The following is a 12,597-nucleotide window of genomic DNA, read 5'->3' as shown; positions in this document are numbered from 1 at the left end:
AGATATGAATTTTGGGTCATATCGCCCAGCCCTAATATATATATATATGTGTGTGTGTGTGTGTGTGTGTGTGTGTGTGTGTGTGCTAACATGTATGAGCTGGACTGCTTACGCAGCCTTGTTTTTATCTCTCCAGCGCACCTGTCGTCACTGTCATTTGCACCAAAGCAGGTGAAACTGATTCACAATGGTTTATGAATTAGTACCCTTGTTTAACTGACTTTATGTTATATTGTGGCCATCTGGTATTCCCCTAGTCTTATTGAGCAGTGTCTATTACAAGATTGCATTTCACCTCTCTTTTGTCTCTCTGATTCTTTTTGTTCTCCGTTATCCGTTTGTTAAAAAACAAACAAACAACAACCAAGAAAAAAAGGTGATTCTCCCTGCTTCTCTTTTATGTTTATAATGCAATTGTCTCTTTTTTTTGTCCTTTTTTAGTACTGCTGAAATTTAAACTGAAAACACTTCTGAAAGCTCAAACCATCACTTATTATAATTTCATGGCAGCTTTTGCCCCAGTTGAGCTCTATAAATAGTCTGATCGACATGACTTCTGCTATTTTTGACTGCAGGTGCTTTCCCTCCCATTTTCCCTTCCTTGATTTCTTGCCAATGAGCTCAGTGCAATCACTATTTTTAGATTTTTCAGTTTCAGCTCACTAGGGAGTTAGGGACGGTGGGAGTGTGTGTATGTGTAGCTGGGCTGTCACTAATGTTAGCATACTGTGGGTTATGCTGAAGTGGGGCATAAGGACAGCAGGCGCACAGAGGATAGTGGGGAATGCCTTGCCTATCTATAACAGTAATCTTGAAAAGGAATTACTGAAATATAGTGTATATACATGCTAGGCCAGGATTTTGGTCAAAACAGCAAGCACAAAAAATGCATTGTTAGTAGAAATACAGTATTAATAGGTCCACCATTCATCCCTGATGAACAAAGAAAAGCTTTGTGTCTTTGTGTATGTGTGTTTTTCTTTATTGCATATCTCCATTTATTGATTTAAGTATTGTTTCACTATATCTCTCTTATTCTTGCCTTCTTGCTCCATCTTTCCTCTGATTTTTCCTTCTTCCTTCTATTCCATCTCTCTCCTTCCTCGCTGGCAAAGACTCAGCTGGCCTCCCTTGACACGAAAACAAGCCTGGTCGTCATGACAACCTCATGTAGTTCACATGAAGTGATGCTCGTTTATTTTTAGATACCTCCCATTTAAGACAATCAGAAACGTGTTAACGGGTACACCCGTTAAATTTAACGCCCAGATCATGCCTGCATCTGTTAGGCACTGCTAAATGTGCACATCAGGGGGTTATCATTCTACCTCATACACTAAATATTGTGTGTTCACAGTTCGAACTAAATTCTCTTCAGTTCAGTGAAACCCAGTTTTCTCTTTGACAGTACATTATTTAGATATTTTTTTGTTAAAGTTATTCAACTTTTATTACTTTCCGATAAACATCTGTCTGTCAGCAGCACCCAAAAGAAGATTAAAAGGGTGATAAGTTTTGTCTGTGATGTTGTATTGTCATGTTGTTGCCTTAATTTGAGATCAAATTCAAAATTAGATACTAAATCATAATGAAAAAGTATAATTTTGTTATATTTAGAAAGAGTAATTTAGCATATTTATGATATGAGTCTTTTCAGTACTTGTATTTTAGTGCTTTTAAATTTTCCTTTCAGAAAATCTTTGATAGAGATCAGTGTCACTTCTAATTTTCTTGTAATTGCAAATTACTTGTTCTTTAAACCCAGTATTTAAACTGCTACATAAGCAACAACTGATCATTTTCAGATCTAAAATTGTCATCAGAGTGAATTTGAAAAAAATGATATGAAAAAATTTATTTTTTGTTGTATTTTTCCTCAAAATTACCTGATCGATCTTTCATACTACAGTAGAAAGTTCAGTATAATTTCTGTCAGCTATCTTACATTAGTAAACTGCTGAAAAATAGGATCCAACTGAGGCTGTATACTTCAGACTCTTCATTGGTGTTGCTAAAGCTGCGATGAAGCCCATAAGAACTTGGCATGTCTGTATTATCAGATAGCTGCAGTGAAAAAACTCAAAGCATTTATGACTAAATGAAAAGATCCACTGGAAGAGCTCCTTTCACCATCCAGAAGAGCCTGGCTGATATAAAAGGATTCATTTTATGACTAGAAATGAAATACCTTTCATCTTTGTCTAAAATGTCATCCTTTGTGTATACCTCTCGGTCCCTCTATCCCACACAGATATATAGGTTAGTATCCAGGCTCATTCTAGTCCAGATGGCTATTATTTGTCTTGTGCTGGCTGTTTACAGCTTTGTGCTACCTTTACACAGTGACATTTGCCAGTGCCACTGATGCCCCTTGCCCACTCTAATAACAGCTCGTGCCAACACAACAGAACCCACCTGGCATTTTGCTGGCATTGTCTGAGCAAATCTCCTTTACATGTATTGTCTCTGTTCCACATTTACACCGTATTGGTTTTTCATGCTCCATTCAGCTGTCCACCGAGTGGATTTAATTAACAACAGGTGAAACATCTGTCCTGGGTGTTTGACCCAATCAGCCAAAGTTCTGGGCTCTGATGTTATCTCATTGGAAGATTTTGAGAGTAATTCTTCTTTTTCCTCTTCTTCTTCATCTTCTGGGCTTGTAACATCAGATCATCTGCCTTAGTAACCTTAGTATCATCTTCATCATGTTTCACCTGATCATATCTATATATGCAGATAAACAGCATGGGTCAAGAAATGGCAATGCCAGCCTGGTAAGTCATTGATGATCAAGACTAATAACGGATGAGTAATTTTCTGAGTTTTCAGTGAGCACCAACACAAGGACAAACTGTTATGCTGAACAAAATGATGATTTAACAGTCACAATCACATTTTTTGTTTGTTCAATACTTTGATTTATGAACAGAATAGATGGGAATTTAGGGAAAGCCCTGTTAACCAAAAAGCTTCTTGTAAGTCCGTAGACACTGAATCAGCTAGGGTCAGCTATCATTCTTATTGTAAAGATAAATAACCTTGATGAAACATGAAATGGTTCAGTTTACCCGAATGCCAATACATGTAGTGATTGTCACATGACACTGCTGGAGTATAGGCATTTGCCTTAAATACAATATAACAAGCATGCTGGTTTTTGCAAGGATATTTCTGCTTTATTTTTGTAGTGAAGACAAATTACTTAAGAACACAACAAGGACCTTAATAAAAAATGAATTGCCTCATGGAGTTATGCAAATGTAATTAACATAATGGTTAACATACCCATGACACACGTAACCTGTGGTACTGTGTGTAGATGGATGTGCACCGGCCATATGTGCATATTATTATTATTAGTAATATTATTATTGTAATTATTGACTATTAAGTAATAAGGCTAAAAAAACAAGGTTTGAACAGTGGTCAGGAATTTGTTTTTACTGGATGGGTGAGCTGAATGTATAAATTGGTGTCTGGAAATATAAATCAATTATTCAATAACAAAATATTCATGTAATTAGTTCAAATCAATTTCAAGCTGTGCAGGAAAAATTGCACGTTAAAAATGTTTTATAATAATTATTATTTTAGTTTAACAACCTTTGATATGTTAATAGTCAAAGCTTACATAAATCTCTTCTTCAGGCAGACAGCAAAGCTCACATTTTTCCTGCCAGCATCATTTTTAGCTGTCATTGTCAGACAGTCTGCAGCTATGATTCATCAGCAGCAGTAAGGTATACAGTTTCGTTTTGCTGTTTGCTAACTCATCTCAAACCGTACATCGATATGGTTTTAAAAAGAGGGATTTTTACTATTTACTAGTACAATTTTTATTCTTTAAAAAAGTTAAATAAAATATATTAATTCATTTTTTTTTTTATTAATTTGACGTCCTTACGGTTCTGTCTGATCATAAACAGTCTCACCATATAAACCTTTTTTCTTTTGCTTTGATATCATGGCTGCAGTTTTTCAGACTTAAATAAATAAACAATAATGTCTTTGGATTGTTCCAGCCTGTTCAAGAAGGATGATTTATAAGCCTCTAATTGGTGTTAGGATCCTAAATCACCTTGTTGGGGGTTATTTCAGTAATGCTATAATGCAGCTCCCTGCGCAGCTCAAAGTTTTAACTAGATAGAGCAAGATGCCTCTGTCTCATTAATGCACTTAATGAATTGTTAGGCTAGTCAATAGATTGTCCACAGAGTTAGACAAAAGGAATTATGACATTATAGGTCATGTTTGTGTATTTGTCTGCCTTCCAACATTGCAACAGGCAACCATTTGTAACCACCTTTATAATAAACTGTATAACAGCGAGGAAGGAAACACCATTTAACTGAGTAACTGTGACTTGAAAATTAAATATATGTCAGTATATTTGTCTTATGTGAAGAAAATGAATAACCACTAAATAAAAAATTATTTGTATATATGGGGGCACATATTTACAAATACTTCATTAAATGAATAGAAATGAAATTCATTGGTTAAAGAGTATGCTAATAGATATTTAACAGATACGTCAGAAATAAGCCCAGCATCACATTGACGACCTGTCCAGGGTTTACCCTACGCCTCGCCCTATGGTGGCTGGGATAGACTTGGAGCTTGTAGAATACAAAAAAAGATAATATGTTAACTTTTTGCCAACACAGAGATACCAGTTAAGATGCTACAGATGCCGCTGGAGCATCTGTACATTTAACAGTTAGTTAATGTACAGACACTTAAATATAGTAAACTTTGCAATGTATTTTTTAATAAAGGAGCAGAACGTTGTGTGCATAAGTTCTGCTTATAATCATTTTATTTACTCTGGTAGTTCTTCATTGTCATTTTTTACTGCTGACGGCTGTGTTTAACTATTTCATTTTATTTGTGGTCCTTAACTCAAATTTTGTTTTAATTGTGCTTACTTATGTCTAATAATTAATTTTTTAATAATGCAACTTAAGTCATGCTTTTTTCACCTATAAAGAAATGGATTACATAAATAAAGTTTTGCTAGAACATTTCAAAACCTTTTAATTGTGTCATTGCATTATAGAAAGATAATCATACTACAGTAGTAACAGTAGTAGTAATAGTAGTATTTTTAGTAGTAAAATACAGACCTTGGAATTTGTAAAACATGGGAACATTTGATGCAAAAGTAAAAAAATGGGATCAGCATTGTTCAACAGTGTATGCATGCATATATGAGGTCATTACAATCACAGTGCACTACATTTGGTTGCTGTTTGGGGTGTAAAGCAATGGCTAAGCTTGTTTAGAGTTGATCTGACCCACCCTGCCTGATTCTGTAACTCACAGTCTGTAACCCATCTCAATCCAGTTAGAACTTCATCACACCAGTAATCACTTATATAAATACACATACCTTATATAATTATAAATAATTTTATTTGTGTATTTAATTTTTTTTCACTTTTTTTGCAGCCTATTCACCTACCTGTGTAGATATTCTGACTGAACAGAACCACGTTTACATTTTACATTATGTACAGAACCACAGTATGTGGTTTTCAGCAGGCATTAAGCATGTGAATATGTAAGATACGTAAGCAATCATTTTTATGGTCATGACTTGTCAGTTCCTTGGTTATATTACATGACGCCCAGATATTGTATGTTATATGTGTCTATATTATTTTTCTGAAAAACTTGTTCTTTCCCCCTCTCTCTCTCTTTTCAAACTCAATGAACTGGAATTATCCATTACTTTCAGTTGAATGGCAAAAGCAAAACTGACTGAGCAGTATGTTGACTGTTATATAACTGCCATACAACAAACACACCAATATTACAGCTGTATGCTCCTGAACCTGTTCTACAGATAAGATATTCCCACTGGTGTTGTGTTTGTAGCTCAGCGCCACTGTTTTAATATTCTCGTCACATTTGAGTAATGACTCCCTTGGGCTTGTCCCCGGCATTATGTTTTGTCATGTTTGTTACCACCCTGCTCTCTCCTTAAATTTAAGGTGCCATCTGTCAGTTTTGCACCCTGTTTGTGTGAGTGGCAGGTGCTCTTGAATCTGCCAACCACCTGGTGTGTACGCAGCAAAGAGCCTCCATCAGAACATGTCATTAGCTCTAACAGTAGGCTTTATATATGAAATACAAACATGTTCACGTACCCTGCTTTGTTACAGTGCTTTGAAGATAAGGTAAGGAGAAATCAGTCAGCACCTTCAAAGAAAGTGTGACATGGTCACTGGTGGTGGTATTGTTGCAAATTATAAGGTTGGCCAACAGTCAAATTAAACTGTACAGAATATCGAGTGCTTACTCCTATAAACCAGCAGCCACATTTAGCTTCAAAACAAACAACTGCACAGAATTAAACAGTAAAAATGATTCATAACAGCTGTAAATCTATAGAGTGTTTCCAGATGCCTGCAACATCAATAATACTGCACTGGCACTGTGCATAGAACACACTATCATGGATGCGGTCAAGGTTGGTCAAGAGAAGGTTTGATGAGATGATGACATGAGTTGAGAGGCTAACACTCACCACACATTACCGGAATTACCCTTTATGTACTTCTACTGCATTATTTACCTATTTATCAGGTTGTGTCTAACCTTGTGAGTAGATGTTGTTACTATGACCAAAAAATGGATTCATGAACCTGATCAGCTGACTCATCACCATTCTTCAGTCTTGCCATTAGTGTTGCATTAATATAAAATGTGTTGCTGGAAATAAATGCATTCACACACCTTTAAAATGCAGAAATTTCATATGTGGCAATGTTCTGCATATGTCACATGTGGTTTCACTCAACTTCACTTATATGTAGTCTTCTTCATATATTTTGTATATCATGCTGGGTCTTTACAAGCCTAGAGTCAGACGCATTTGTTCTATATTTCACCTAGAAGATGAATGGCAATTTCAGCAGCACTGTCAAGTCAATTAGATCAGAGCTTCATGCCCACGGTTAATATAATAATTAGAGGGGAAACATTCCAGTGTGTAGATGATAAATGTGTCTGTAAACAAATATTTTTGTCTATTTTCTTTTCCTCTAGGTTGAAGGCGAGGATGAGCAGAGACGTTTTGACGAGGGGAAAGTACGTTACCTCCAAAATAAAGAAAAAAGGCTGTCAGATAAGATGCGTGGCCAGTGACGCTGCCACTCAGAATTTAACACCTGCAGCAACAATACAATAACCCCACACAATATGTAGTATGAAGTAAACATTTTCTGCTTTATGATTATTGCTTTCTCTTGAACCTGAACCTGTGATTTTTTTTCCCTGTGCTACACCAAAGTATCCACATATACTGTATATGTATGTAAGAGTACATAATTTATTTTGGAGAGAATTTTAATGATGTATGAAGACTGTTTTTTTTTTTTCCGATCACTGTCTCCTGTCTCTGTGTAGAAGAGTACTATTTTGTTTGTGGAAGATCTGAAGACTTAATTATCATGTCAGTTTAAAGTGATAATCTGAGCACAAGGAAACTGATGAATAAGCGAGTGAGTAATAATGAATAAAAGATCCAAGTGCTAGTCTGGGGCTCTCGCCTTGTGTCCTTGCTAGTTTGATGATGGTGATGTCATTGTCTTGGGCATGCCTTGGCACAGAGGGCACACGCTATCCATCTTTTCAGCACTGTGTCTTTCACAGAGAAATCAGGGGAGCTTGGGGGTTTTGACTCAACTTGCATCTCTCCCACATCACCCCCTCCCACTTCCTCTCTGCTCTCACCCTGCTTTGCCCGTCTATCACACTATGCCTTACCACACTCTCTTTTCCCTTTTCTCATTACGACCTCTTCTCATCCAATTCCATTCTCCCATAATGTTGCTTTCTTGCTCCTGAGTTTCTCTTTATTTACCTGTCTGTCTCCCTTGTTGCCTCTTGTACCCGTATTGTTCTCTTAGTCTCGAGATGACATTTGAGGATTCATCATTGTCTGATAAACAAAGTGAACTGGATAAAAAAAAAATGTCTCTATTAGTGTCTTTCCATGTGTCCTTTGTAAGTGCGTGTGTGCACAAGGTAAAATCCGAAAGATAAATGGGGCCAGTGAGAAATCAATATTACCATGGCCATGGCTATATGGCCATGCCAAGATTGAAGACTGTGATCATTAACCAGCCATAAATACCATGGTATTATATTTCTTTTTTTTTCTTTTGCATTTTATTTCATTTTAGATCAGAATCAGATTCATCAAGAGGTGTAGGTAGGGCTGCGCACTGGACAACAGGGACTAATTTCGGATCAAAACCAAAGTGAAACTGAAGATTATTAAAGTCCAATGTAGAAGCTCAGACAGTGACAAAAGTCTAAACATTTGTAAATTTTATTTTCTTTGGACCTTTATTCCTCCTCATACTGCCTTTCTGACATGGACAGAAAATGATTTGTCATTGGATCATGAAGGTTATTGTTATTTTTTTCCTCTGTCCCTCCAGCCAGCAGAGTATGTGTGCTTTTCATTTCCCCCATGAAAATAAAGTTAGGCCCAAGCTGCACTGGGGGCTATATCTATTTTTAACCCTAGTTATGCAGAAGCGTCTTGTGAGAGGAGGCGAGCACAGGAAGGGAGAAGACGATATGACAGTATGGTAAGACGAGACTTCTGAGAAATATGAACTCATTGAAAAGCATTCGCCATACGTACAGTATCATGACAATGTCATTATCTAAAATGGATGTTTCTCTTTCAGCTAGCAGCAACAGCAACAGTGTGCTTTTAATGAAGATAAATTCCGTGTCCGACTGACATAAACCTACAGTATATATTTTATATGTTAAAAACAGTGATACTGAATGAGGCTATATGCCAAACTTGTTTTCTCACTGAGAATAACAGAAAAATTCGAATGAAAGACAAAATCTGATAACATATTTGCATGTCATATATAAATGAAAGCACAGCAGTGCTCTCAACGCTGTATACCCGTGCAGAGGCTACTTAGATGAATGATCCTCTGGTGCGGCACAAGAACCATTAAGTACTTTGAGCAAAGGATAAATGATAAAGCGAGGTGGTGCTCAGAAGACTCTTGGCTTTTATTGCTGAGTGGCCTCCTTTGCATTTTCTGCTCGTTGTGCTCACAGCTCAAGAATCTCTCGTCAGTCATTTTCTTGCAGCGAGGCCTTGATTTCACACGTGAGACAAAACTCAGTAACCTGAACAATGTGCTGTTTGCACTTCATGGTCACGCTTGTAAATATGTCTGTCAATATTTGCATGAGGCAACGTTTCTGCTAAGTTTGTTGGCAAAAGCTGCTGATGTGTAAGAAGAAAATACTTTAACAGCAAAATATCTGAAAAAAACTCTTCCTTGGAACATTTTCAAAGAACTGAGTTATGAGCATTACATTCAACCATCCTGTGTAATCTGGGCTTGGAGCCAGCAGGGCTTTCCTCGCGGAGGAGTAGGTGATGGATCATGCTTTGTCTGGCTTGGAACCTCCCTTTTTGTTTTTACAGCCACAGTGGACCTTTTGGGGTGCAACTAAATTTGGCTAACTTTGAGTGTAAGGAACACAAACTTTGATGCACAGAGTGGTGGCCACCCTGGAAAAGATGAGAGAGCATATTGATAGGACATTGAAAACAGCATTAAGTATTAAAAAGATGCTGTGCCTGTGCCTACATATCTTGGAGCTGATGGTGGTAGTTGGGGCAGCCCAGTGACACTGAAGCCAGTGGGCGGGAATGCCTTCTGTTACTTTTTACTTCCAGGTCACCTAGCATCACACAAACTCAAGCTCCCTTGCCATGTCCAGTACTGATAATGGGTTTACTTGAGTCTAAAACAACATCAGTAACAGGTTACACATGCATGCATCTTCATGACTAACACAAAATAACAAATTCCAGATTTTGTTACACAAATCAAATCACAAATTATTCAAACTAAGCTGGACTTGTTTTCCACAAGCCAACAGCCTAGCATTAATTGATGCCCATTGTAGTGTTGTAAATGGGTTGCTAATTCATGCACCCACTGAATCAGTCCTGACTCATTTTACCCTGACAAGTTAATAATGAACATACCAAAGACTCTGTGAAGTAAAGGTAGATTTGGGTGTGCTCCAGCAGAGCCACACTGTTCAAATGTAACACTGTTGTTCTCTAAAATTATGCTTTGGACACATTTGTTAATCAAATTGTGCCATTTACTTTGCACATGCCATCTCATTTTGTTCATTTCCTCTTCTTTGTTCTCTGTGTTTTTGCACACACACACACACACATACTGGTTGCACGTATGCACGCACAGGCACACATATCGCGGTCTCTATTGTATCCCTTATTTGTTTCTAATGTTATTTTCAAGTGACTTGTGTGCTTTCCTGTAGTTTCCTCTGTTCCCTGCCTTTTTGTTTCAGTTACTGCCTGTCTTATTATCAAGACTTGCTTCCCCCTGTTTCTAGGCAGGATTGAAACCAGTTTAGACATTAGTGAGGTCCACTTTTTTTTCTTTCATTTTTCTTTTAATTTCTCTTTAATACAGCACCTGCGCTCCAAGTAGAAGCCATAATATTTTAGAATTCCCAGTCTTTTTAGGCAAAAACCACCCAGAGCCACATACTGATTACGGTATCTGTTTTTGCTTCCTTTTCTTCATGTGACTGTGTGCCGTGCTCTCGCTAATGTCACCTGTGTCCAGTCAGAACAGTATGCACATAGTTTTGCCTCTTTGCTCATCTGTTTACCTTCTGTTTGACCTCCTTGTACTTCTTCTGTTTTTCAAAAAGGATTAGAATGATCTTGGAAGTTTGTATCAGCTTTCATTAAGCTCACTTGTAGTTAGATTTGTCTGTGATGTATCTATTCAGCTCTTCTCTCCCATGAATCATAACACAATCAGCTTCTCTTCTTTTATCGTGTTTGAAATCTTCTCCGGGTGTTTTTCATCAAATGTGCCTTTTCTTCTGCTACTGCTGTTTGAAGTTTCGAGAAAACCTAACACAGACAAGGAGACTCAGTGAATGTAGAATCATTCCCTTACCAAACCTTTACAAAGTAAAACATGTACACAATGTAGTGTTTACACAGTTATAGTTCTTTACTCTTTATCCACGCACTGTGCGCAAATGTTTTATGAGCTGTAAGTGAACCGATTTAGCTGTAACTTTTGCTATTTCTTTCTTTCTTTTACGTGGTCAAGAAATGCAGTCAAAGCAGTTTTTATATTCACAGGTTGACTGTGAAATGGTGAAATTCCATTTGCTTGGAATAGCAAATGGTTGTTGCCTATTCCAATTTAAAAACGAATAGTCATTTTTAATCAACTTGGAGGCTGCTTAAATTACCTCCAGTTCAAGTCAAGAATTCAGCCACATCTCTAGAAACAGCTAGTAAAATCCAACAGGGTGAGCAACATGGGCGCTCAGTCAGCCAGGCAGGCTTTATATGAAATCTCCAGTTTTTCCCAGTAAAATAGAGTTATTTTGTGATGATTTTCTGGATCACAGTCTCCTAAAACCTGGTGCTTTACACAGCAACCGTGATCTGCAACAGTAGCACTGAAACTAGTGAAAGAAATTGTAGCAAAAACTAATTATACAGCTAAGCTTTGTAAAATTAAAATGTTGGCAAGCTTAGCTGAATGAGCATTATATCATGCAGCAGCGCAGGAAGCAAAGCAGGCCAAGCTTTTTCTGCATGATAAATCACTGTTTTTGATTACTTGCTCTTATGATTTGCTTGTATGGACATACTTGTCAAACAGAAGTACAACATGAGGACTTATATATTGACTTGTATTGATATAGTAGCAGCTCTACTAAAAGATAATACTTTATCTGTCCCAAATCCAAATAAATATATATAAAATATATTCTTATTTATGCTCTTTTATGGGAATTTTATGAAATTCTCAGTTGGTGAAAAAAAACCCAAAACACTACAGCTGCAAGGATTGCATTTTAATTTAGCAGATCATAGTGCAACAGAAACAACAGTCTGGATAATAAATCTGAGAAATGTTAACTATTTGATGGAGTATGTGCGTGTGCAAAGGCAAGACTAAGAAAAATAAAGCTGGTCCAAAATAAATACTTCAAATACAACATGACTACCTTTTAAAATGTGACTAAATTGTGAGCCATACGCATATAGGTGCTTTAAGTGGTGACTGGATTAGCTGTGAAGAAATCCTGACTCAGTGTCTGGAGAAGCTTTTTTAAAACGTACTTCATCACTGAACAGTCTGGCTGTGCCCTGCACGGGCAGCTCCCAGGTGTGGTTTTGTGTATCTGTTTTAATGAATGGGAAGCTGTGCACTGCTGTTCAGACCATCCGGTGAATAAATGAAAATAATCTTTATAGTGGCAAAAAACCAGGGAAACAGGGACCTCTGTGTCTCTTCTCTCATGTAGGGCCTATCAGTTTTCTCACTGGGTACAATCTTCACCCTGCGGGAGGAAAGCCGCTCTTACAGAATCATCCAAGGAAGGAGGCTTACGTAACAAGTCGTATAATGTCAATTAAAAGACCCATTTAAAAAGGAGCATGAATGGCATGAAGGAAAAAAAGAGCATCAGCGAGATATAAATAACAGAAGATCCATCCGAAAAGTCTTAAGAATGACGACA

General features: G+C 37.2%; 1 protein-coding gene across 4 annotated transcripts in view; it reads left to right on the top strand.

Annotated features, from left to right (window-relative positions):
* Positions 1-7,992, top strand: part of acot7 (acyl-CoA thioesterase 7) — a 57,822-nt gene extending 49,830 nt beyond the window's left edge. For all 4 annotated transcript variants that reach the window (XM_005733004.1, XM_005733003.1, XM_005733002.1 and 1 more), the window contains one exon: positions 7,057-7,992. In XM_005733004.1, the coding sequence (XP_005733061.1) occupies positions 7,057-7,155 (99 nt within the window). In that variant the 3' untranslated portion in view covers positions 7,156-7,992. The remainder of the gene's footprint in view (positions 1-7,056) is intronic.
* The last annotated feature ends 4,605 nt before the right edge of the window (positions 7,993-12,597 follow it).

The sequence above is a fragment of the Pundamilia nyererei genome, unplaced genomic scaffold (genome assembly GCF_000239375.1).
Source record: "Pundamilia nyererei isolate P.nyererei 1_Seehausen unplaced genomic scaffold, PunNye1.0 scaffold00049, whole genome shotgun sequence".
In the NCBI taxonomy this organism is placed as follows: domain Eukaryota; kingdom Metazoa; phylum Chordata; class Actinopteri; order Cichliformes; family Cichlidae; genus Pundamilia; species Pundamilia nyererei.
Note: the sequence above shows the minus strand (reverse complement) of the source record. Positions and strands in the feature narration are given on the sequence as shown.